General features: G+C 38.6%; 2 protein-coding genes across 3 annotated transcripts in view; one reads left to right on the top strand and one right to left on the bottom strand.

The window, feature by feature from the left end:
- The window catches only part of LOC117217134 (basement membrane-specific heparan sulfate proteoglycan core protein-like), a 186,140-nt gene extending 162,203 nt beyond the window's left edge, over nucleotides 1-23,937 (top strand). Inside the window, exons 20-58 of one of the 2 annotated variants that reach the window (XM_033464496.1) lie at nucleotides 36-143; nucleotides 672-809; nucleotides 1,919-2,125; nucleotides 3,415-3,519; nucleotides 4,195-4,332; nucleotides 4,403-4,462; nucleotides 4,610-4,624; nucleotides 5,106-5,333; nucleotides 5,618-5,755; nucleotides 5,951-6,199; nucleotides 6,551-7,436; nucleotides 7,756-7,880; nucleotides 7,965-8,145; nucleotides 8,412-8,622; nucleotides 8,869-9,009; nucleotides 9,093-10,902; nucleotides 11,030-11,326; nucleotides 11,776-11,915; nucleotides 11,986-12,166; nucleotides 12,260-12,289; nucleotides 12,596-12,856; nucleotides 13,063-13,602; nucleotides 13,837-14,251; nucleotides 14,771-14,918; nucleotides 15,132-15,408; nucleotides 15,734-15,994; nucleotides 16,345-16,611; nucleotides 16,906-17,094; nucleotides 17,573-17,842; nucleotides 18,052-18,203; nucleotides 18,289-18,596; nucleotides 18,792-19,258; nucleotides 19,346-19,511; nucleotides 20,952-21,345; nucleotides 21,422-21,788; nucleotides 21,870-22,071; nucleotides 22,187-22,537; nucleotides 22,619-23,025; nucleotides 23,108-23,937. In XM_033464496.1, coding sequence (XP_033320387.1) covers nucleotides 36-143; nucleotides 672-809; nucleotides 1,919-2,125; nucleotides 3,415-3,519; nucleotides 4,195-4,332; nucleotides 4,403-4,462; nucleotides 4,610-4,624; nucleotides 5,106-5,333; nucleotides 5,618-5,755; nucleotides 5,951-6,199; nucleotides 6,551-7,436; nucleotides 7,756-7,880; nucleotides 7,965-8,145; nucleotides 8,412-8,622; nucleotides 8,869-9,009; nucleotides 9,093-10,902; nucleotides 11,030-11,326; nucleotides 11,776-11,915; nucleotides 11,986-12,166; nucleotides 12,260-12,289; nucleotides 12,596-12,856; nucleotides 13,063-13,602; nucleotides 13,837-14,251; nucleotides 14,771-14,918; nucleotides 15,132-15,408; nucleotides 15,734-15,994; nucleotides 16,345-16,611; nucleotides 16,906-17,094; nucleotides 17,573-17,842; nucleotides 18,052-18,203; nucleotides 18,289-18,596; nucleotides 18,792-19,258; nucleotides 19,346-19,511; nucleotides 20,952-21,345; nucleotides 21,422-21,788; nucleotides 21,870-22,071; nucleotides 22,187-22,537; nucleotides 22,619-22,877 — 10,682 coding nt within the window. In that variant the 3' untranslated portion in view covers nucleotides 22,878-23,025; nucleotides 23,108-23,937. Of the gene's footprint in view, nucleotides 1-35; nucleotides 144-671; nucleotides 810-1,918; nucleotides 2,126-3,414; nucleotides 3,520-4,194; nucleotides 4,333-4,402; nucleotides 4,463-4,609; nucleotides 4,625-5,105; nucleotides 5,334-5,617; nucleotides 5,756-5,950; nucleotides 6,200-6,550; nucleotides 7,437-7,755; nucleotides 7,881-7,964; nucleotides 8,146-8,411; nucleotides 8,623-8,868; nucleotides 9,010-9,092; nucleotides 10,903-11,029; nucleotides 11,327-11,775; nucleotides 11,916-11,985; nucleotides 12,167-12,259; nucleotides 12,290-12,595; nucleotides 12,857-13,062; nucleotides 13,603-13,836; nucleotides 14,252-14,770; nucleotides 14,919-15,131; nucleotides 15,409-15,733; nucleotides 15,995-16,344; nucleotides 16,612-16,905; nucleotides 17,095-17,572; nucleotides 17,843-18,051; nucleotides 18,204-18,288; nucleotides 18,597-18,791; nucleotides 19,259-19,345; nucleotides 19,512-19,770; nucleotides 20,748-20,951; nucleotides 21,346-21,421; nucleotides 21,789-21,869; nucleotides 22,072-22,186; nucleotides 22,538-22,618; nucleotides 23,026-23,107 lie in introns of those variants that run through there. The other variant, XM_033464497.1, reaches the window with a different exon arrangement.
- An 830-nt stretch (nucleotides 23,938-24,767) lies between these two features.
- Nucleotides 24,768-26,196, bottom strand: LOC117217135 (protein-S-isoprenylcysteine O-methyltransferase). The gene is made up of 3 exons (XM_033464498.1): nucleotides 25,731-26,196; nucleotides 25,161-25,640; nucleotides 24,768-25,087 (listed from the first exon to the last, which is right to left on the bottom strand). Exons 1-3 carry the CDS (start codon nucleotides 25,926-25,928, stop codon nucleotides 24,905-24,907), a joined length of 861 nt encoding a protein of 286 aa, XP_033320389.1. The 5' UTR covers nucleotides 25,929-26,196; the 3' UTR covers nucleotides 24,768-24,904.
- Between the last annotated feature and the right edge of the window lie 35 nt (nucleotides 26,197-26,231).

The following is a 26,231-nucleotide window of genomic DNA, read 5'->3' as shown; positions in this document are numbered from 1 at the left end:
CCCTTTCCCTCGTTAACTGTCGCCTGTCTTTTCAGAGTGCCCCAACGGTGAGCGACCCTGCGACAACGGTGTGTGCATCAACAAGAACTTCTTCTGCGATAACAACATCGATTGCCACGATGGTAGCGACGAGCGCGACTGCAGTAAGGATTTCAGACCATTTCAAAGCCTTTTTCCCATGTTCCAAGCACCGTGGAGATCCTGCCTCCCTCTCTGAACCCTAAGGACTTTGCGAGAGAACTCTGTCGAACTCCACGAAACCTTAAAGAATTCCAGAAATTGTAATACAGCTGGTTCCTAGTAACGAGTTCTATAGAGACATTATTATACGCTAATCCAGTCCTAAATAGTTCAAAGAATTTAGCTTCTCTTGGAACATCAGTTTCAGCTAATCGTCAAACTCAAATGGAGATCGTAACCTTCTCCTTATCCAAGCTCCAAACTAATGTTTGCTGAAGCTGATAAAGCCTCGAAACAGTCTGGAAGTTGACGAATCCTTGATCCGTAGTAACCCGGTGCTGAAAACCTCAAAGAGACCTTGACTGCAGAATTCCAGAATACTCGACGCTTCTATCCCAACTAAATGAAATAAACATAACTTCCTGACTCGTAGATAAGTATCCATAGCGATCCACGAGAAGTAATAACGATAAAAATGTTCCAAATTGCAGACAACGTGGTGACACCACCAGCAGAATGTCGTGCTGACGAGTTCACGTGTCGCGATGGAACGTGTATTCCGCAATCCGCCGTCTGCGATCGACGCCCAGATTGCCCTCACGAAGACGACGAGGCGAACTGTCATAAAGGTAGGTGTACAAGATGTCTGTAAGACAGCTTAGGACGCTGAAGGGAAGGAACTAGGCAGGAACACGTGTGCACCGGCTGAAACGTGTCCTAGACGTCGCATAGGGAGACGTAGTCTGACCCAAAGTGGGTGGAAAAGGCTGCAGGGACCAGCTAAGACCTACACTGACCCGTTTGAACATCCTCGAAACTGACTCGTTCCTTGAGAAACATATTGACAGATTTGAGACTTTAATTCGTTTCTCTGATCAAAGTTCATTTGCGTCTTACGTAATAATTTAACGATTAATATTAATCAATTGATGGGATAGAAAATATAAATTGTGAACTTCTTTTTTGTAGGTCTATAATTCTTTGTTTCAAAGATAATCGGATGGCTTGGAATTTGTAAATGGTAACTTGATTTGCAAAATTGCGCCAGCAATATTAGTTCAAGTATGCAAAAGAGTGCTGTAGTATTTCTGGAAAATGGTTGGAGGAACTTAAATACTTTAATCTGTTCAAGGAGAACTTCTGTTGCAAGAACAAATTACATCTTACAATCAGAAACACGTTTCTTAAGGTCCGGTTGAGTCTGTCGAGGATTTCTGATGTCTGACCGTGTCGTGGCCGTTTCCACTGTCTGTACATAAGCTCTATTCGGTTCTGCACACTTGATCCAGTAGATCACGCAACGCACCAGGTGCACACGCAGTATTTGGCCGTGACACCGTGTCCACCGCCTGCTAGAGGCAACCAATTGTGCCGCACCGAGTTTGTACGTGCACTAATTCAGTCGCAAGTGGCCCAAATTGTACAGCAGACTGACAGGAAATCAAACACCCAGCTGAACCAAATTATAGCAAACTAAATTTCACTATCTGTAGTATTAACTGGTGTAATCGTAAAGGATCTACTGTCAGTTTGTGGTGCCCTATAAATCACACGCAAAATATCGCAAATAGTTGATCAGACGATGACTGTCTCTTCCTTCAGAGGCAGAAGACTGGAATCGCAATAGTAAGTAGTTGCAGGATTAAAATTCCAAGACAGAGATGGACGATTGGTTAAGAAACAGTTAAAAGAAAGGAAGAGCCAGGTGCAAGGTGGTTTCAGTTTCGGTTACTTCTAGGTAGAACCACACTGGTGGGACTAACCCACGTGAACCAGGCTAGCAAGGATTACAATCCGGATTATCAGGCGCCAGCTAATCTGAGCACTCCGAGGAGTTGTGCTCCGGATGATTTTGTTTGTGCTGATGGCACTTGCATCCCTGAAACTCACCACTGCGACCATTTCTACGATTGCCGCGACTTTACCGACGAACAGTATTGCTTCGGTTAGATCACTGGCAGATCTTGATTATCTGCTGGCGTCCAATCCCCTCAAATTCATTTCATTCCAATTTTTTCATTATCTATTCAGTTGTGTTACAGTCAGTTTCTTTGATCAAATAGCACGTACTTTTCAACTTTTATTTAATCAGTCACTTCTAAAGAAAATGAAACAACGAAGCTATGATCGATCTATGATCAAAGGATTCATTTTGTATGCTCAAAAATGATGGTCAATTGCAAACAAAAATAACGATGATTCTTGAAGCCTTGACCAAGGAAAGATACGATCGCTTATCCAGAAATTGTGTATCGCCTATATTGCTGACAGAAATAATTTAATTTGTAACTGTCAAGCCTCGGCTCTTTTTTCTGCTTTAACATAAATGATTTTTAGTTGATTCTAATAAGGATTTCATTGGAACCCTGGACGCCCCAGATTTTCTAGACTCTGCATTTTCTTTCAGTCTGTGTTAGCAGCCAAATAGGCAGTTTGTAGGTTGTTCGAGTAGAGACTTGAGTGAATTCTACTCAACTCAGTCACACGTTCAACGCATCCCTGTGTAAATTATTAGTGCATCCGTTGCCTGGTACAATCTGTTGAACATCCCTGTTGGTACGAACCTAGCGTAGATCCTGTTATAGCATGAGACATAGTTTTTGATTTGCTAGAGATAGAAGGTACATATTACCTGAAGTGATCGATCGTAGACTATGTTCTGAGTGTTGTAGAATAGTGCAGCAGTTTCTAGTTTCGTAGTAATTTATTAACGAGCATACACAGAAAAATGTACAGTGGAAGCCTTAACCTTTTGAATCTGGTCTCGTACGATAACACGAGTTAATTATTTAATTTGTTTTTCCATTTACCAACTTCAAATCGAGATATTGAGATGAAAATCGAAATGGAAAATTGCCATTGGGATATTTCGCATATCATTCCATTTCTACTTTATCATTCCTCTGTAAATTGCAAAAATATCTATCCTCAAGTTTGGCCCGATAAGTAAAATGTTAATTTTAAAGGCGATCAGTGTGGAGGAATTAAAAGTGAATTTCTCTCGCTATTTTTCTGTGCGTGCCAGTACACGTGTACATATACCGATCATTTTATGTCTGTTCTTAGCATTTTTAGGTACTGTTGGTGGTCCATGCTCTTTTTCATTCTTTAGACCGTTACTTAAAGAGTAATAGATCCTTTGTGCCTCGTTCAAACTTTTTCACGATCACACGATCGTTTTTTCAAGACGAAGCTGTTCATTCTATCAGTTACAATACATCGACGTGTTTGCAGGCTGTGGCAGGGACCAGTTCCAGTGTGCGAATGGAGATTGCATCAGAGCTGACCAACAGTGCAACAATTTCATAGACTGTGCTGATGGATCTGACGAAAATTGTGGTAAGGTTTTCATGCTGTTTCTGGCTAAAAAGGAGACCAGAATGGGAACAATGCAAGTGCGGTTTACCATATTCCTTCGACACAGTCTTAAAAATAGGGCTCCTGTATGTTCCTTATTGGCCAAAAATAGCCACGAATCGATCGTCTACGTCTACAGATCGTGAGTGGAGTGAGCAAACTAGGTGGAAACGATATAGTACAGTCGTAAAATTACCGATGAGCTAAAGTTTATACATCTCGAGTGCCAAGATATAAAATGTAAAGTTGAAGAGGCTAAGTCCTCAAGTTCCTTTCAGAGCCTAGCAATATTTTCTGCCATTAACCGTTCCTTCGGAAGACTTTTCTTCAAAACTTTAGCAACATATTTCCCATCGAGCATAAATTAATAAGCGATTTAATATCGTATAGGCTTGCTTTGAATATTAATTTGAAAATCATTTTCGCAATCCAAGATTCAACGAATCTAAACTATGATCCTGGATACGATTGCATTAACAAATAGTCTCTTCTGAGTTAAATTTACGATCATACCATACCGTTCTCATTCTAGTAAAGTCCTATGCTGTACCATCTCTCTGGTATCAACACCTTTTTATATTCTTCCCAATTATTAACATTTCCAGAATATTATAGAAGGTATTTTATATTAATATTCTTGCGCGAATTTTTTATTAGATCACATCGTTTCCCTAATGCCTGGCAGTTGTCCACACGGCTACGTCGCGTGCACCAGAGACAAAGATTGTGTACCTCAGTCCTCTCTCTGCAATGGGGTGCCAGAATGCAGGGACAGATCCGACGAAGAAAATTGCTGTATGTGATTAATTTTAAGTTTAATATGTATTATTTGATATGATGATCATTTTCTACCTGCTTCCTCTAGATGGAGAATCTCATCGTCTCAACTTGAAGACTTATCCAAGCGAGCAACTGATCAAAGAAAGTAAGTTTAGTGGCAACAAAAGAATAATAATCCTATTACACAGTATTTTATGCATTACACGTAGAAATGTACGTATTATAAATTAAGCAAATTAACTATATAAGAGATTAATACAATTTTTGATTATCTTTTTCTTGCCTTGGCCAGACCCGCCGAAGCAAGGTAAGATTTTTACGGACAGCAATCGCAAGTAATGCTACGCAATTTTGTTATTTATGGAGCGTGATTAATGACTCGTTGAAATTGTGAATGATCATCTAAGCGGACCATTTTATTCATTCATAATTGTAATACCAGAATCGTCTATGTCTGCGAGGAGTTTCGTGTTATTTAATTTACAATTGACAGCAGATACTTGTATTTCATAGTAACGTGCATGCGAAGAGGATATCTGAACAAAGACAGTTACTTTACAGCGTAATATATATTTTTGACAATGCGTTTCCCAAGAACTATTCCACAAACAACACCGCATATCATTACATGTTCTTCGTTTTACTCACACCAAACAATAAAAACAATAAAAATTCTTCTCATAACATAAGCTTCTTATGGGAACATTACGATTAATACAAGACAAGTAACACGTAACGTCGAAAGGCAGGAGTCTCTACGGATATTACATTGTTATCTCATAAATTAGGTCGTGAGGTCGTATTCCAATGCCGTGACGAAGGTCTTCTTCGAGCCAAAGTGCGCTGGCTACGAGGAAATAATCTGCCTCTGCCTCCTGGAAGTCGAGATGTCAATGGACGCTTAGAAATACCAAATATCCAACTGGAACATTCAGGGATGTATATCTGCGAAGCTGTTGGCTATCCTTCGTCCACGCCTGGTCAGCAAGTGAGCGTGTATCTCACTGTAGAAAAGTGTACGTGCTTTGAAATTCAAAAAAATTATTCCTGTTTTCAATTGCCTTATAGGCCTTCTTTTTTCGAAAGTTCCTCTTAATTCTATCACAGCCTTGTGATCTTCGTGTCGTCTAATCTTACCCTTCTTTTAACGAGACAAAAGAATTGCGTTTAAATAAATTTGCAGAATTGAAACAAGGAACTATTCTTTCGTACTATCTTCAAATTGAAGCAATTTTTAAGAAAAATTGAAGGAGAACGCAACAAGGGTAATTTCGATTCATCACTTCTGTTCTCTGCACAGTCGAGCCGCCACCAACCAACAAACCCCACGCATGCCAATACGACGAAGCCACCTGCAGCAATGGTGAATGTATTCCCAAATCATACGTGTGCAATGGCAGACTGGACTGTACCGATGGTTCTGACGAGATGCGTTGCAGTAAGTCATCATTCGTAGACATCGGACTGCGAATATTTATGCAAGAACCCGATTAAATAAAGATTTGGTTCACCTATTTTATGAATATTTTATGGACATTCTGCATATTTGCATCTTCGAATCTCGCTTAAATGTATGAAGATTCATAGTCTGACTCATACAAGGTTCTATAAGAAAATTCATTACATTGAATAGGTCCGCACGGTTGCGAGCCAAATCAGTTCCGCTGCAACAACACAGAGTGTGTGAGCAAAGTGTGGCGCTGTGACGGTGACAAGGACTGCGCCGACGGCAGCGACGAAGAAGACTGTGCTCCAAACGCACCAGGCACTCCCTGTCGCTTCACAGAGTTTGCCTGTGGCAGCCACGATCAATGTATACCCAAAAGCTATCATTGTGACTTGGAGAGGGACTGCATAGACGGTAGCGACGAAGTAGGATGCTGTACGTGTCTCTTTGTTCTTTTACTAGATACAGTAGCCGCTTAAATTTCAATTCGTTGGGAAAGCACATTGTAATTCTCGCGATATATGTACTTCCGAGCTCCTCGACAAAAGTGATGAGAACAAACGTGAGAGAGACATAATATTTCTCATTTACTCGCACTATATCTATGTATCGTCTTTGTCAGTGAGTTTTAGTTAAGCTGAACTCGAGACACTGAGTAGTAGGCAACAGTAGAATATTCGAATTAAGGCGAAATAGTTCTGTTGGAATTTAAGTGAGCACTGCTATTCTGAATCTGTAAAGAATTTGATTTAAGCAATAGCTTTTTTCTTTTTTCGTGTTATTTAGCTCCAGTTTACATAGTGAAACCACCTCCACCAATGATCATCGTGTCTCAAGGAACATCTTTAATGATAACCTGCACAGCGATTGGCGTACCCACTCCCGAGATCAGCTGGCGTCTCAACTGGGGCCACGTTCCTCCCAAATGCTACATGACATCGATAAACGGAACTGGAACTCTCTCATGCCCTGACATGCAACCAGAAGACCAAGGATCCTACTCCTGCGAGGCACTGAACAGCGCTGGCTTCGTAATTGCCATTCCCGACGCCATCGTGATCGTGAACAAGACCGGACCGGAGATCTGTCCCAAGGGAACGTTCAACTCTGAAGCTAGAACCGCAGACGAGTGCATTTCCTGCTTCTGTTTCGGAGTCGCTACCCAATGTCGCAGCGCCAACCTCTTCACTTATCACATTCCACCGCCTTTCGACCGCCATAGTATCGTAAGCGTGAAAACTCAACCGGATCTGCAAATTCTGAACGACATCACCAGACAAGTGCAAGCTGTGAGAGGTATAGGTCGAGATGGAGTGCAGCTGTACGATGCAAACCAACTGCCACTGGGTTCAAGAGAGGAACAGGAAGTTGCTTACTTCGTCATGCCTGAGAACTATCACGGAAATCAGTTGAAATCCTACGGTGGTTATCTGAAGTACAGAGTAACCTATAATGGAACCGGCATACCAAACACCGCGCCGTCGGTTATTCTGATTGGAAATAATTATCGACTCTTGCATAAAGGAAAGCAGATAATAACGGGTTACGATAACGAAGAGGCTGTCAGGTTCTTCGATGGCGAATGGTACAAGCAACAAGGATGGGCTGAGGTTCCTGCCACCAGGGAAGATATCATGATGACACTGGAGAACGTGGACAATATCTTGATCAAGTATGCGAAACAGTTTGATCTATTCAAAACCGATGACCCAGACGTTGAGTTGTGCCTCTCCAGTGACTGAAGGCCAGCGTTTGGATCATTTGTTTGTACCAGTTATCAGTACTGCAAATATTTATGCAAGTTCATACTATTATAATACTAGGTAGACAATTGCTTTGCTGAATATATTTTGGATATTTTCTATATCATTACACGTTATATGCATTCTGTACATTTTTGCACTTTCAAATTTCCCACAAATGCATAAAATTACGCAGTCTAGTTATTAGCAAATTCACAGATCGAAATTGACAAAAGAATTATTTGTTAGAGTACAGTATGACGATTCTCCGTACTTGGATATCCGGCTCACTAACATAGTGATGGACACAGCTGATGTAAGGAATACTGGACTCGGATCGGCCTCTTATGTGGAAGAATGTGAATGCCCTATAGGTAAGTTTTAATTCGATTCACTGAGACCGGTCAGACTTTCCGAATCTATGTTCAGAATGATTACGAAATACAATATTTATATAGGATACAGTGGCCTGTCGTGCGAGCAATGTGCTCCAGGATACGAAAGACGAGAATCTGGTCCTTGGCTTGGTCAATGTTACTTAGCCGCGCCTCCTGGTTGCCCTTTGGGATTTTATGGAGATCCTGCGAGGAATATTCCTTGCCAAATGTGCCCCTGTCCACTCACCAATCCATCCAATCAGTAAGACAATACCATTAGTAGACTACGAATATTCGTGCAAATTCATACATATTTCTAATGGAAGCTAAGCCGATTTGTTTCGTTCGCTAAATATCTTAATGAGTACACTATACTTTTCTGAATACTTTCAATATTTTACAAGTAATATACTTGGCGTATTTTATAATTTCTTATAAATGCATAAACATCCACAGTCCAATCACTAATTAACTTAAAGTCTAAAAGAATTGTGTTACAACTATTTGCTTGAACTTGCTCTGAAACAGGTTTGCACGCACTTGTCACCTTGGATCTGATGGTCAGCCGACCTGCGATTGTCCAGCAGGATACATAGGTCGTAGGTGCGAACAGTGCAACGTTGGATACCGAGGAAATCCTCTTATTCCAGGAGACATGTGTGTTCCCGAATCTTCTTGTGACCCTGATGGTAGTCTCAGTACGATCGCGGATCCTAACACCGGCAGGTGCCGATGCAAGGTATTAAACTTTAAATTTCTTGGTCTAGAAATCCAGTATACGTTTGTGAAGGGTAAAAAATTACTTGCTTACTTAAGTTAAAATAAGTTTGTATGACGTGCTCAATGTTGTTTATGCTGTCGTTTGATTCGGAAATATTCCTGCTCTGTTTAAAAGTAAGTACAGGGGGATAAATGAAGAGAATTAGTACTAGAACGATTCAAGGATAGATTTTGATGCATATGGTATTAACGTATTGGTTTTCAGCAATACGTGACGGGTCTTACTTGCAATCAATGTAAGGCGAACACGTTCAATTTGGCATCGAAAAATCAATTTGGCTGCATCAGCTGCTTTTGCATGGGCATTACTGACAAATGCGTCTCCTCCAACTGGTACAGAAACGACGTGAGTATATTTTACGTTGCAGTTAATGAAAATCCTACAGAATTTTACCTACAGAATTGTCACGAGACGGTACTGTTTTACAGATTCGAGTTTCATTTACCAATTCTGTCAGGGACTTCTCTCTCATCGAGTCTAGAACACCAGATAGTCTACCAATCACAGACGGTATTCGTTTGGACACAGTCAGCCGCGAAATCATCTACAACGAATTCCCTAACCGTGGGAACAACGATGTTTACTACTGGCAGCTGCCTAGCATTTTCCTAGGCGATCAAGTTACCTCCTATGGTGGCAACCTCAAGTATACTGTTCGCTATGTTCCGTCTCCAGGTGGTCAAAGCTCGAAAAACAACGCTGCTGACGTCGAGTTGATCAGCGCCAACGATATCAACTTGCTGTACTTCTCCAAAGAGTCTCCCGAGCCAAATACTCCCCAGACTTTCGTCGTACCTCTGTTAGAACAATATTGGCAACGCAACGATGGAACACAGGCTGACAGAGAACACTTGCTAATGGCCCTGGCTGACATTCGCGCGATTAGGATTAAAGCCACATACACCACCCACACCGACGAGGCTGCTTTGTCGTTGGTATCCCTGGATACAGCTGAAAAGTACAACACAGGTCGAGCAAGAGCCGTAGAGGTGGAAGAATGTTCTTGTCCAGTGGGTTACAAGGGACTATCTTGCGAGGACTGCGATGTTGGATACACTAGAGGTGGCGAAGGTCTCTATCTGGGTACGTGCGAGCCTTGCTACTGCAATGGTCATTCCAACCAATGTAATCCTGACACGGGAGTATGCGAGAACTGTGCTCACCATACCACTGGCGACTTGTGCGAGTTCTGTGAATCAGGATACACGGGTGACGCGACTCGAGGAACTCCTTACGATTGCACAGGTCGCGAGGTAAACCATACTGATTGCAACGAAATGGGTTCGCGCAGCAGCTTGTACATTGGTGATAGATGCGATTGTAAACGAAACGTCGAGGGACGGCAGTGTAACAGGTGTCGTCCAGCTACATTTGGACTGTCCGCAGAAAATCCGGATGGGTGTAGCGAGTGTTACTGCAGTGGACTGACCGATCAATGTCACGAGAGTTCCTTATACGTTCAGCAGATTCCCATGTGGGTATACGACAACCAACACGGATTTACTCTAACCGATTCGACGAGACAGGAAATCATCGACCACCGTGATTTCGAATTGAACTTGGCTACGAACGAAATAGGGTATCGTTATCCGGATAGCAGACGACGCAGCTTGTTGTGGTCCCTGCCGCCCATTTTCACTGGCAACAAGGTTAAAAGCTACGGAGGAAGTCTGACTTTGACTCAACATATCACTGCCATTCCTGGGGCTCAGAGTTACAAGGATCAAGATATTATCTTGATTGGAAATGGGATCACGTTGTTCTGGACGAATCCTATTGACATCCAGCCTGACGTTCCATTGACTTACTCGGTGCCATTCAGGGAATCAGAGTGGAAGCGTTTGACCACCGAGGGGCCTCGAGTCAGCTCCAGGACCGATCTGATGACTGTACTCTCTAACTTGGAGGCGATTTTGGTTCGTGCAACCCACAGCGAAGGAATGAGAGCCACCTACATTAGCGACATAAGCCTGGACACAGCCGTGGAGCACCCAACTGGCAACAGAAGAGCTGTCCAAGTGGAAGTTTGTCGCTGCCCGACCGGATACGTTGGAACATCCTGCGAGTCTTGCGCAACAGGTTACTACAGAGACACTAGCGACCGATCCGTCAGCTACCTGGGCTCCTGCATCCTATGTCCTTGCAACAACAACGAGGAAAGCTGCGAGATGACGCACACCGGCCACGTGAAGTGTCACTGCAAGCCAGGATTTGTGGGCCAGTATTGTCAATACACTGGTACGTATGAAAGGAACTTCGAAATACTTATTGTTAGATTTATTGGAAGCTTGTCAGGGTTCAAGAAAATTCTCTAAAGCAATTTAGGATGAGGAAGATATTAAATGAAATATTTTGGATCGGTTAGATGGGCTGATGGTAAGTCTAACGCCAGTGACGAGCGTGTTAAAGGCAAATTCGTGGGTTCTGTTCACGTGCAGTTACAAGTCCCCACACCCATTTTATATCTATTTCTCAATGACTCCGTGCGACGGCTGGCCACTAACTTCGTCCAGCATGCCACCAGGGCCCATTGAAAGAACTACTAATGGATCGTGGAGGAGCTGGTACGTTTACGTCCAGCAGAATCCTTTCAATGTAATATGCTGCATCGTGGACGATCATGGAACGGAACTGATCAAAGTTATAACGACGGTCACGCCAGGTTTGATGAGCCAAATTAAAGGAATATTCGTGTTTGTCCCTGGAAGGGTGGAACATCATGGTTTCATCTTCATTCGTGTTTTAGTTTAGTTCATTATTGGATATGATTGTTTCCTTTGGTCACACCTATGGATCACATATGTTCACTACTGACTATTTCATAGATCTTCTAACTTTTTGACCACTTTGATTGTTGGTCTGATCACACCTTTAGTCAAACCTATGGATCACATATGTTCACTACTGACTATTTCATAGATCTTCTAACTTTTTGACCACTTTGATTTGTTGGTCTGATCACACCTTGGTTAATGGGCTTCTTGTATCAAACTGAGTGTAAAATGTCGGATTTGGACAATTAAGTCCTTCCTCATTATTTTCATTTATATGTTTTTATGTTATATGATTCCAAAGACATGCTTCTTTTAACTTTTATGGTATTTTTTACAGAAGGCACAATATCGACCACCACGACAAGTCGTCCACCCTTAAATCCACCAAAGATTGTGGTTTATATCAGAGAACCCGAGTTCCAGATCGTTGAAGCTGGAGGTACTGTTAGGTACCATTGCTTTGAAAGAACGGACAATGTAAGAAAAATAAATAAATCATTTGGAAAGATATGTGCGGTGGATGTATTAAATATTTCTTGGAATACAGGGATCTTTGCACATCAGATGGGAAAAAGAAGGTGACGAATTACCAATAGGAAGAAGCATAGACGACAAGCGTGGCTTATTGATCATTCGAGACTTGAAAGTGTCTGATAGCGGCATTTACATTTGTCAAATCAGCGATGGAGTACATATTGGTTACAAGAACGTCACTCTCACTGTTGGAGGTAACATAAAGAGAATTTGACTACTAAGAAATATTCACCTTCGTACATATTTTATTAATATTATTGAGTATCGTATAATTCATCCGGACGCAGCTTTCCCGCGAAGTTTGCTGGACATTCCAGGTACACGAATCTTAGCTTAGATGCCAGTAGTAATAACTTAGCTGCACATACAATGCTACAACATGCCACAGCAACATATAATGCTACAATAAAATGTCCTATCTGCGTCTATACTTAGGTTTAATTTGGCAGATGATACATAATAAGTAAAATAATGATACAACTTCCAATATTCCACATTTCGAAAAGTGAGAAGATGCCAGATAAGGCAACAGTCAATTAATCAAAACGACATTAACACAATACATTAATTATCTTGATTTCATTTGGATAATTTTATTTTCCTATTTAAACACTCAAATTTAGTTCCACCAAGGGTTATCGTCGAGCCATCATCTTTACAAGTAATGGAAGGAGAACCAGCGGAATTCCGGTGCGAGGCAACTGGGAATCCCCCGCCACGAGTCGAATGGATTCGTGTCTATGGTCCCATGAGCCCGGGTGTAGTGGTCAACAATGGAATTTTGCTCCTTAGATCTGCTTCGAGGTACGATGCCGCCGAATATAAATGCGTGGCAAGGAATAACGTTGGCGTGGACGAGAGAACTGTCATTCTTCATGTTGAAGGTACCGTTGACTGTCATTCCATCCTTGTGTCGTTACCTTGTAAGATGTTTTCAAGAGATTTGTGTTTTTGCATCTAACAATCTTTAATTGTAGAATGATATTAAAATTAGGAAATTAACAGAAGTTAGCAAATACACTTTCATTAACAGTTTTAATATTATGCTATACAGAAAATAGTCCTTACAAGATGATCATTTTGTCTATAGGAAAATCCACTCAACCCATAATACCACCAACCATCACCCCGTCACAATGGTTCGGCCAGCCTGGAGAAACGATCGTGATAACGTGCGTGACATCTTTAATAACGAATCTTACCTGGTCTAGAGAAAGAAACCCACTACCTCACACAGCCAGCCAACGTGATGGTGTCTTAACAATTGTAAATCCTACCCCTTATGACTCCGGTATCTACGTCTGTACGTCGACCAGCTACATAGGAATGACTAACAGCACTATCAACATAACAGTAACATCTAGAACACCAGCGCCGTTTGTCAAGGTGACGCCTGAGAAACAGACCGTTCCTCAAGGCAACATAGCTGAAATAAGGTGTCTAACAAGCAGAGAACCCGGTGAACATTTGACGTGGAGCAAGTATCTTCAACCGCTAAGCTCTAATGTACGACAAGTAGGAGACACTTTGAGAATTGTCGACATCCAAATTGCTGACAGGGGTATATACGTGTGTCGAGTTACTGGACCAAGTGGAACTCACGAAGCTAGCGCCATGATCGAGGTCGAACGTGAGTAAATATTAAATTTTCTGTTCCTTACACAAAATTGTCCAGTAATCGAACCACGTATCACTGCTTTAGTAAATTTTTGTATGTATATATCTTTGTATAATGATCTTTGACTCGTAGATGAATATATTAGAATTAAAATTAAAATTTACTAATTGTATAATCTATTCACACACAAGCTTAAGAATCGTTTAAGAATAACTTTTATTTCACTAATTGGGCTTGTTTAAACAGGCAGGGAACCTCCATTGGTAGAGATCTATCCCAAGAATGTCCCCCCAGTTACTCTGGATGGGTCCACGGATCTCCAATGTCGAGCAACTGGAATCCCCATGCCAGAGTTACATTGGTCTCACGAATCTGGTCGACCGTTGCCCCATAATATTAAACAACTTCCTGGTGGTGTTCTGAGACTAACCAACATCACAGCCAGCGATGGTGGGTCGTACGTCTGTACCGCTATCAATCCCGCCGGAACGAATTCAGCCATGGTATACATAGAAGTTCAATCCATGCCTGTCATCAGTATATCGCCCCAATCTGGAATGCTGCACGTGAGACCTGGGGATAGGGTACGACTACTATGCAGCGCAAATGGATTTCCGGAACCTTCAGTTACTTGGAGCAGACATCCGAACGTAGTATCACTGTAAGTTACTTTTTAAAAGGAAGATCTTATAATTAGACTGCTGATTTTTATGCAACTTCATCAGAACATAATTAAAACGGTAGAAAGTTATAAGAACCTTGATAGAAAATGATTTTATCTACCAAGAATTCTAAAAAGCATTATGCTTATTATGTATTCCGTTACAGAGTGTGTGAGGAAAGTAATCGGACTGATACTCTGAAAATATATATCTGCAAATACCTCAAGTACAAATGAACTTTGTTCCCTCTAAAATATTCTTGAGAAACTATACAACACCATAAAATTACCAGTTCCCGAGAAACGACATCAATCTCATTACTTTTCTGACATACTATATGAGGTAAACATGAAGTAAAAGTCCAAAAAACAGTACTAGGTATAATATTTTATAGATGAAACTACAGCATACTCTCTTAGTTGCATTCATGAAAATATGAATTTGCATAAATACTCGCAGTCTAATAATAATAGTGGAAAGTAAAAGCCAGAGGTAACCGCTGGATTTTTCTGCAATAGTACAACCAATGAATTGGCAGCCCCTCATCAGGCCGTTTATGAAATACACTCCGCTTCTTCGAGTGACGAAGGTTCATACATCTGCCATGCAAGTAGCAGAGTAGGAACTACTGAGGAACGAGTCTATATCAGAGTAGAGGATATAAATGTACGTGTTCTTATAATTGTCCTGTAATTGTACGTGTTCCTATAATTGTCCTGTAATTGTACGTGTTCCTTGTTGTGGTATTTTTACAATAGCTCACAAAAATATTTAAACACTAACCACTTGATATCGTTCATTCGTCAGAACACGTATCTGCTGTAACCATAGCTTAAGAATATGATGAGTATTAATAAAACATTGAAATATTCGTTGTAGGACGGAAATGATAACGCTATACGAACGGACTACCTCAGGATCCCCGATGGCGGCAAGGTGGAAATGCGTTGCCATGTGCAAGATTCCGATGGACACAGAATTTATCTGGATTGGAGAAGGGCGGACGATAGACCACTGCCAGCTGGTAATTCCGTTGACAATGGTGTACTGATCATCCCTGTCGTGGATAAAAGCGCCGCAGGAGAGTACGTTTGCACTGGGAGAGACCTAACTGGAAATGTTCTCTTCAGAGCCACATCTGTCCTTGAAGTATTATGTAAGATCTTCGATCGAGCTTTGTCTAGCTTACATAATATGAGAACAGAAGTGGGCTAAGTCAAGTATTCAGCAAATTGAATAATTCTTTGTTTACCATAGACATGAATATAAAGTACTTAACGCAACAATTAATCTCATTATTTTATGTGACATAATTAATCATACAAAAGTAGGAGAATTCATTAAATTAAATTAAAAAAATTAAACTAAATTAAATCGAGATATTATGATTAATTAAGTTTAGTCCACTTTTGTTTACAATGCCTTATGTGCGAGTTGAACAATCACAGAATTGAAAATTATTTGTTTATATATTGTTGCAGCCCCACCAAGGATTGTGTTAATCCCACCAAGACAAACAGTCCGATCCGGAGAAAATCCATCAATCGAATGTCGTACCACTGGTGACGAACCAATGAACATAGAATGGGATGCCATAGGGCGTAGCTTACCTCATTCGGTGACACACCATCGTGGACTTCTCCAGTTCCATGGAATCACTTATTCTGACGCGGGAAAATATGTTTGTAAAGCTACCAATGAAGCAGGAACCGCTGAAGCTGTTGCTGAAGTTCTAGTGAATCGTACGTAATACCATAGACTCTGATTCTAATAGTTCTATAATAAAACTCCATTCATCAGACCTCATTTTTGGGACAATGACTTAGCCAGTGAGCATATAAGAGGAGTTTATGCAATCAAACAGGGCCGCATTTATACTTTTATATAACATAATATAGTTATAGGTTTTAAAGTTAAGTCGTAAAATTTGGTCCCACAAGAGTGAGATCCCAGTTTGCGCTTAATGCACCTTCTGGAAAACGCAGCCTTGTAATCAAACACTAATAAACACTTCCACTGAGTTCAGATAAATGGAGCTCTAATATATAGCTATAAAATGAAATGTAATCCTGCTATAATCAATATATTACAGAAAATCCTTACGAGAACACAGAAGTCAGACATCTCGAAAGAGACATGGTTACATATGTGGGACAACCTGTGCGTTTACGATGCATGGTCAGCGATAGAGCTACAATACACTGGTCCAGGGAAGGACTGCCATTGCCACCTAATGCTAGAATCAAAGACGATTATTTGGATCTACCTAGAGTAAGACTGGAAGACAGTGGAAGGTACATCTGCCAGACCCAAACCTCTCATGGGGTTTCCAGTGATTATGTTAATTTAAATGTCTCACGTAAGTTGAAACCCATGGTTTCTATCACATCATGCATGGTGTTCTTCCTTCACTTTCATACTTTTCATTTTTCTCGATACAAATCAAGTAATATAATTAGACAACATACGACCAAAAAACTATGACTAGAAGGGTATGTATTGTACCTGATTGTACTAAATTGTTCCTGAGCATGAATCATTTTGGATTGAATCCAATTCAGTTCAATTTGAGCAAAATTAATCATCAGCAAGTCATGATACAGATTCGATGGACACAGTTTTTATTTATGGTTGTCGCGGTATTGTTTATTAGTACTTAATTTGCGTACGGATTGCACGCGTGTGAACCCAATGCAGTGCAGGGAAAGCAGTTGCGTCTGCAGCGTTCAAGGATGCTTTCTGTTGGATTACTATTGCAATGTGAATGCTATCTTCTATCCTGATAACCGCTACTACTTCAACAGCAAACGGTGGATTCCCCACTATCTTCAACAACTAGGCGGTTTGTTTTGTTTCAACAAATTATGTGTTCCCGATTTGTGATGTCTATTGGACAGTTAATGCTTTTCTCCTTCTTTTGTTGAACAAGATTAACATTTTCTTACTGTTCCTCTCAAACTATCTCTACCCTAATAGAAAAAAATCAGGAACACAGTCTGACTGCGAAATAGATCTTCATCCTGTCACTACCTTACACTTTGTATCGTTGTGTTCATGGTACTAAAGGTTGAGAGAATTAGAAACTTTGCACAATGATCATAGAAAAGGATATTAACATCTTAGCAAGGTTATTTAATATCTTCCACATGTGTTCGTTATTCTGTAGAATAGCCTGCTCCTGATCCAAATGATATCCATTGTCATTTTAGATTTATCCTAAACTCAATGTCATAGGAAGCAGTAATGGAAAGGGCTTCACGTTCATACGTTTTAAAAATAACTTTCAATGCATTCTGCTAACTCTATTGTTTATATTTTAGCTACTACAATACCTGCTGTCAGTGTGGAAGTCTCTCAGGATCCAGTGAACATTGGGGATAACATTGACATACGTTGTGCATGCTCTGGAACTCATAATCCACGTTACTACTGGTCCAGACCTAACCATTCTAGTCTGCCACAAAATGCTCAAGTGCATGGAAACACTTTAAGATTGTCTAATGTGACTGTCAGTGACAGTGGACTGTACAGATGCACTGCAGACACTCCTGATGGTACCTTCGAGCAGGACTTCAATCTTGTCGTCCATGGTAAAGTTTCATACTTGATTATTCTATTATTCTATTTATTTCCCAGTATCCTAATCTTTATACTTTATTTATTGATCATCCAAGTAATATAGTAAACTAATAAAGTCTTTATTTCATACTTATGCTTACAAAATTATGCTTCAATGTAAGTATACAATAAGTTCAAAGCTCCAAAAATATACATCTTCAATTGAGGATTCTTTTATTAGGTGGAAACAACGATGCTCCAGCAATTGAAACCAAGCTTGCTCCTTATGGCTCCAGTCTAGAAATGGATTGTCGTCCTAGCATCGATCCACCACTGACGTTCTCTTGGAGCAAACTAGGAGGTATTTTGCAACCTGACGCTCAAGTGTTTGAGGTATGATAATCATAATATAAAAATCATAATTAAAAACGATAGCAGAAGACATTCTGACTCCATGTATTATCTTTTTCCTTCTTAGAGCAAATTGAAGCTAACCAACGTCAAGGCAGAGGATGCAGGCACGTACATCTGCACTGTGAACAACGACCATGAAAATATAGAAATACCGACTATGCTTGTCGTAACTGGAGTAGTTCCATACTTCAGTCAGGCACCTCAAAGTTTCATCGCTTTACCTCCACTAGCTGACTCATATCTGAAATTCAACATAGAGATCTCATTCAAACCACAGAGCTATGATGGTATAATCCTGTACAATGATGAATCCAACCGTGGAAATGGAGACTTTATTATGTTGTCACTGGTTAGAGGCTACCCACAATTTAGGTAATTATCAATAACTAACTTAAAAATAACTTGAATATATCACTAATATGCAATTAAAATGCAATAATGTATAGAACGTGCATGATATGCAAAGACACATAACATATCTAGTTGTAATATTTTAAACGCGAAACAAATTTTTGTATGGATTCTGTTTCTTTAATTGCATTTATAATAAGAATTTTCCTATGTTAGCTTTGATCTTGGTTCTGGACCAACTATGATTCGGGCAGAAAAGCCTGTAACACTTGGAGAGTGGCATACTATAAAACTCCAACGTCACAGAAAGGAGGGAACCATGTTAGTCGATGGTGAAGGCCCTTACAAAGGTATCGCAGATGGCAGAAAACAAGGATTGGATATGAAATCATTATTGTTTGTGGGTGGAGTCCACAGTGGTACCATAATTACCAAATATGCAGAGATCAACAGTGGTTTCGTTGGCTGTATCAGTAGATTGGTAATTGGAGAAAAGGAAGTTGATCTGATTGGTGATCAGACAGATAGCTCTGGGATCACTAACTGTGAAACTTGTGCTGAAAATCCTTGTAACAATGGTGGTGTATGTCAAGAAGCTGCTACAAAGAATGGATACATTTGTCTGTGTCGTGCTGACTACAGTGGCAAGCACTGTGACTATGTTGGACAGCCTTGTTATCCAGGTAAAAATATGTTTTAATTACTTTTTATTTTTTCATTTTTGTCTTTTGTTTTTATATCTGTACAATTGTAATTGTCTATAATTATAGGTGCATGTGGTGAAGGCGATTGCATAAACAAGGAAACGGGCTTCGAATGCTATTGTCCTTACGGAACAACCGGTGCTCGTTGCGAGAATACGATGAAGGTCTATGAACCAGCCTTCCATGACGATAAATCCTATATAGCACACGATACACCTAAAGCTCTTAGACGGTAAGTATCTGAACAGTGCATGATGCATGATTAGAAAAGTTAGCCCAATTTTTTTGCTGCATATGTCCCTTATTTTTTATATTTGTCAGTAAACAATTAGAAAGTTTTTACTTTAGAGTTTCATGTTAAACAATTTATTATATGTATGTTTAAATGTTAATCGATGGATACAAAGACTCTCTAAAGGTTCCTCAGGCGCACTTTAACTTGCCCCCAATAAAAGGAAATCCCTGATCTTAATTGGAACAATGATTTTCAGGCCGAGAATGAACCCAACCAAAAGATACGATCGATTACGAGCACGCAACGCACAAGTTAGAAATCCACGATCAAGGCCACATCACCACAATAAGCTGCACCACACGAAACATTAGTCCTTTTTTCACAACCAAACCCTTTCAATGCACATAATGATAAAAAAGAAAAAAAGAAACGAAGGAAAAGTCATTTATAACTATTAAATGTTTGTAGAGAACGAATCGATTCTTATGTAACTGCTATTTATAGTTAGTCAGCATATTATATATTATATATGTATTATATATATTTTTTTTATGAGAATTTTATTTACAATTAGATTTTTTTGTGTCTGCCTCATACGTGTCATAGATGATTATGTTGAAGCCTGTATAGTGAGTAGTTCCTTGGAATGAACCTCATGGTGCTGTAATATTAGAGTATCAATTAATATACTTACGTTATACTTTTCATATAACAACCTTTTACAGGTCCAAGTAATTATTTTCATAGCAACATTATTTCAGAAACAATTCTTGTCGATAGAGCTCTCTTTTTATTAAGATGCCATTCGATTCGTTGGATCTTGGACCATAAAGGGTTTTTTGTACAGCTTCTTGAATAATACATTTTAACGCATGTTTAACGCGTGTTAGTTATTTTAATTATTGTTTAAAGTAAACCATTAATAAGATCACTACCAAACAAGAAAGGCACTTTACAGTAGTATCAAGAGCTTATTATTGGCATTATTGTGTTGTGGCATTATACGCGATTTGTGTACTAAGCACACACTCAACACATTCACACACACACTTAATATCAGGCACATCTTAAGATGTTTGTACTTATTTTGTAAGAACCTGTTTGATGTATGTGCCATAAGTGGTGTGTTTCTAGGGCCAGAATGACCGTTTATATGTATTTCGACGGGCTTCGAGTGATGCTATAAGTATAAATATATGTCTTGAGATGCAAATAAAAATTGATTTAACAGGATTTTTGTCATTTTGCTGATTACCTGCCTTCGTAGTAGTTTATGAACATCAAAGAGGGTAAGTCACGTTTCAAAAGGAAAATTGTGTGTCCCTCCAATGTATTTTCTCCCATTAATTCTAATATTTTCTCCTACTAACAGGAACTAATTTCTACATCTAATGTTAAATCAGGACAATGACTTTAATATTTCCAATGTTATTACAGATTGAAAGTAGCAATGAACTTCAATCCTCTGGACAATCAAGATGGCATACTGATGTATTGTGCTCAAAGTGAAGAGGGACTTGGAGACTTCGTTGCGTTGGTAGTCAAGGATGAACGTGTCGAGTTTCGATACGACATTGGTTCTGGCCTGGCGATCATTAGATCAAACCATGTTCTTCAACCTGGTGTATGGACACATGTCTCCATCAACAGAGACTTCAAGGAGGGGAATTTGACTATAAATGGAGAACCTACAATAGGAGGCAAGTCTCCCGGGACTGCTCGCACCATGACGCTTAATACACTACTCTATATTGGAGGCGTTGATCGCAGAAGAATTATAGTGAACAGAAATGCCGGCGTAGATAGGACTTTTCGTGGTTGCATCAGTGATGTAAGCTCATCATAAACTTTTTCAGAAGATTCTTGATAGAATCATCCAAATAAAACATATTCTATTATATTCTCAGCTTGGAGTGTCTTCGATGAATGTAGACATACTAAAGTCTGCCTTGGATTCAGTAAACATAGATGACTGCAATGTTCTACATCCTAATCAAACCAAGTTGACTACTGTAATCACTATTCCACCATCCACTACGACTCCCTATGATCCGTGTGCCTCCAATCCTTGCATTCATGGAATGTGTCAGAATACTGATTCGTACGACTATTCATGCACCTGTGAATACGGCTACGTGGGAAGAAACTGTGAGAACATTTTGAAGCAATGTGAACTGTTGCTTCCCTGTAGAAATGGAGGCACCTGTACAGACCTCCATGGGTCCTACAAATGCGATTGTCGCTTAGGCTACAATGGACAGAATTGTGAAAAGTGTAAGTATTTCAGAGAATCAATTTTAGTACTAAATACAAATATTTATTTTACAATCTTATTAATTTCTCTTTGATTTTCAGTGGCGGAGGTAACTTACGATGTTGCATTCAGAGGGGATGGTTGGTTAGAGTTAGATAAGTCTGTAATGGCCCATGAAGAAGAACGTGAAGTGTTAGGTTTTGAAATTTCAACGAACAAGACCAAAGGACTGATCATGTGGCATGGGCAGACGCCAAATGATCTTAATCTTGATCACTACATGGCTCTTGCTGTGGTTGATGGGTAATTAACAATGTTCTTTTTAATTAAACACAATAATTTATGAATTCATTTGCAAGCAATAAGTATTCTATTCCAGTTTTTAGAATAAATATTTTATTTAATCTGCTATTTTCAGTTATGTAGAGTATCAATACAACTTGGGTACAGGACCAGTAGTGATTCGTGTCACTGCACAGAAGGTAGATGATGGAGAACGACACAGAATAATCTTAAAGCGCCAGGGAAGTGATGGAAGCATAGAATTAAATGGAGAACACATGGAGAGCAGTGCTAGCTATGGAACACAGCAAGATTTGAATGCTAGAGGCAGCGTGTACTTAGGTGGAGTGCCAGACTATGCTATGACTTATGGAAAATATCAAGAAGGATTTTCTGGTTGCATTTACACCATGGAGGTGCAAGATTCTGGGGCCATAGACATTGGAGAAAAATCTATAAGGGGAAAGAACGTTTCACCATGCACTAGGTAAATGAAAAAATAATTTTCTGTTAAGAAAACAACATGGAAACTGTATAAAATGGTCTGTTAATCTTTCATGCTGCTTAGAGCAAGATGGATACCCTCTTCCTTAGTATTTACCAACGCGGATACGGACATCTTCGACGCGTTTGTTCCTCCACCTCCTGTCAATATAATCCACCCTAAACCAGCGGCAAATTTGGCTGCGTACAGTATCAAAAATTACTCATTGTTAATCCTACTTCAAAATCTGCTCGCCTTCACCATGGATATCCGAGAGCAGAGCGTGCTTTTCACAGTATTATGCATAGACACTATAAATGCGATGAAATGTATATTGAGTTAAGTGTTGTTTAATTGGATTAGGTCTTGTTTAAGTGAATACGTGTCCTTTCAACAATGATTTAATAATGAAGAAACACGTATTCTCTGGTAACTTATGGAATTAATCCAATTTGTAAATTGTTTAACGCTTCGTTAACATTGGGGACAAGGTAAATTATTAACATTTTAACAAGTAAGGATTATTAATGTTTTAATAACCCTTTTTTCTCTTTATTCCTTTTTGTTTTATAGTTATTTGGACGATAGACTTCCAACAAGAGGCGACCTTGGAAAGATATGGAAGTGGTTTATTTAAGTGAAGGGACAATTATATTATTCAGTTTGTAAAGCCTACCACGGCAAATGATATATGTATAAGCAGTTTTATATCTGTACGTGTACAGAATATGTTTCTGACAACATTTTATAACCGAATTAACTACATTTTATACAGTTCTTTGTTTTTATAAAGTACGATAGATTCTTTCCTCATATTAGCCAATCCTATTCCCTTTTTTATTTTTTTTATCTGACAATGCTTTTTTTTCAATTGACTGCCATGTTCAAAGAATGAACGTTGAGGCGACTGCGAATGGATACAATAATATTATATTACGTCATGCATAAGTTTTCACTGCCATTGTCTGAGTTGTTAACTTCCCATAGACTCCCTCTAATCTTTAGCTAAGCAAACACTAAAAATGGCTCCATTAGTTCATAATTCTAGTTGTAACGTTACAACAAATTCTCTTTCAATTGAGAATGTTTATCTTCGACATATAGAAAAACATAAGAAATAAGTTGTATTACAAAGTAAAATTTTTATTCCAACATTTATCTGGACCAATGATAGGCCCTATCATTGATTGTTCTATGACTTCTATACAAATTTGTTTTCCTTTCTTTTTATTGAAACACTTTAAACTTCATTATGTGATACTAACAAAGGAAAGTTACTTACAAGTATCTGCATAGTTAAGATACGGTGCTAGTAAAATATGTTGCTAGTTCTAAGGAGATTTGTATTCAATGAAAATGCGACGGAAGTGTGTAAATAATTATAATTAGTCTCTCAAACCTTAGCGTTTTCTTACATTCTGTATAACCGCTATTTCTCAGAGGAAATATTGCATAAAAAAACGAATAGGTAAGGATTAAATGAAAGATTCGACAAACGATACATTTACAGATTACTATTATTTGTTTATTCATGAATTATTACAACGATACATTGTCATTTATTTCCTTTTATTAGTGCATTTGCCTATTAAACTGTCAATTAAGAAATGCAGATTCTCTCACATGGAAAGTAGTAACAATCATGGGCATTTTCTAGATTTGTATGACAAACAAAATATGATAATATAAATTTTGTGTGACTCAAGTCTAATGCACAACGATAATTCAATTATTTTTCATTTTTCTTTTTTCTATCTATAAATAATACTACATATTCTCTCAGTAAAATTCTCATAATCTAAATTCATTCTTTGGTTTCACAATAATAAAAATATATAGGCCATGAATCATCAAGGCAAGATCGATAATTAACATCAGTATATCAAAAAGCTTTGTCGATACTAAAATATTGTAAATGATTATGTACAGACTTAACGATATTGTAAGTACATTGCTGAAATCTCTAAAACTTTCTTATTATCCAACATCGAACGAATGCTTTCTAAATGTCAATGCAAATGTTAGCTACAGCATTATATTTATTATTTTATTTTTCGTATATATATATGTATATATATATACACGCGCGCACACACACACACACACACATATATGTAATAAGCATAAATATAAAAAGAAAGTGTATAATCTACCAACTGAAAGTAACCATATAATGAAAGTGTAGTCTATTGTTATATGAATAATTCTTCAAAATGAAATGAGACAATAAATATAATTTTGTTAAGAAAACCTCCCTTAATTATTGCATTGTTGCTTGAGGTACAATAAAAAACATAGTCAGTACAAATAATGTTAAGATTAAACCTGAGGAATTGATACAATTAGAGTGTTTCAGACACATACTGGCTGCTATAAATTCAGCTTGTAACCAGATATATATGGTAGTCCTGTACTAACTTTCTTCTGATATTCTACGTAATCCTGCCCAAAGAAATTAAGCAGAGTAATCTCTTCGATTAAAATGCGGTCGTGAAAGAACTTCCAAGATACTCCAGTGTATGCAAGGAAACAAACTGGATTCTGGAGTATTAGCTACAAAGATAAATATAAAACTTGTCTATACTTCAGTAAAATATTATACATATTTAATATGAAAGATTATTACCTGCGTTCCTATAGACCAATAAAACCAGCCCACATAACTAGGATGCCTGCAAATTCTGTAAACTCCATACGTAATCAGTTCGTGACTATCCATCTTTTCACTCTGCACAATATGATTAAAATTATGCTTGGCAGTAAACATTGCCAATTTCCTCAAAACTTCCCCGCAAATGCATAGTACAAGTCCAAAGTATGATATAAAAGAAGATTCTTTCATTGCAGAATAATAATGCCTTTCTATGACAAATTCTATCCAGCTAGAACATGCTGCTACTCCATAAGCTATGCTGTGATTTAGAATAAAACTGTCGATGGAAAGAGTAGATGGATTTATCCAAGCTATGCTTAGAAATTCTGTGTAATGGAATATTGCCATTATAGTAATATATACTCCGAACATTTGCCATGAAGATGGTGCAACAAAGGACACAATAATCCCAATACCAAAGGCATATCCTAGGAGAACTGCCCTTACAGCAACCTGTTAAATGTAAGTATTCATAAAATAAATTGATGTCTTCATAATAATTCACATAAATGAATCGTTATAATAGTAATATATTTAAAATACCTGATAAGCAAAGTCGCGAAACGCAAGAAGTACAAGTATATTTAAGAATCCATATTGAAATAAATGCGTAAACCAAATGTTGTTAAAATATTCTTGAAAAACATTGAATTCTAACCTTAACAATACTTCTGGTAGGATTGCGATTAAACCAGCGGCAATAAAACAAAAGAAACTAAGCTTTCCATTGTAACACAGCATTTTCTAAGATTTATGTAACTTTATCTTACTTAAATATGTAATTCACCATTTCTATCAAATATTAATCGCAGGTTAGTTTTTAACCTTACTTTAACTATAGATCGCCAACAGAATTAAATCAAATAGCATTCCACAAAGTTTGAAAAAATGGTATTCTTTTAGAATGTAAAAATTTCACAAATTGCGTTTCTCCTTATTTTCAGCATTTAGAAACTAGTAATAAACGATATAAAAAATTGAACTTCATCTTTTATAAACGAATACGTATTCACAGATATTAATATCATAGTTATTAACAAACAA

This window comes from Bombus bifarius, unplaced genomic scaffold (assembly GCF_011952205.1).
Source record: "Bombus bifarius isolate JDL3187 unplaced genomic scaffold, Bbif_JDL3187 scf7180000007974, whole genome shotgun sequence".
Classification (NCBI taxonomy): domain Eukaryota; kingdom Metazoa; phylum Arthropoda; class Insecta; order Hymenoptera; family Apidae; genus Bombus; species Bombus bifarius.
Note: the sequence above shows the minus strand (reverse complement) of the source record. Positions and strands in the feature narration are given on the sequence as shown.

Excerpts from the sequence above, each read along its gene's own strand:
- LOC117217135 (XM_033464498.1), bottom strand. The coding sequence starts at position 25,928 with ATGCTGTGTTACAATGGAAAGCTTAGTTTCTTTTGTTTTATTGCCGCT. Across the intron at positions 25,641-25,730 it reads TTCGCGACTTTGCTTATCAG|GTTGCTGTAAGGGCAGTTCT; the intron begins GTATTTTAAATA and ends TACATTTAACAG. Across the intron at positions 25,088-25,160 it reads ATTGGTCTATAGGAACGCAG|CTAATACTCCAGAATCCAGT; the intron begins GTAATAATCTTT and ends TTATCTTTGTAG.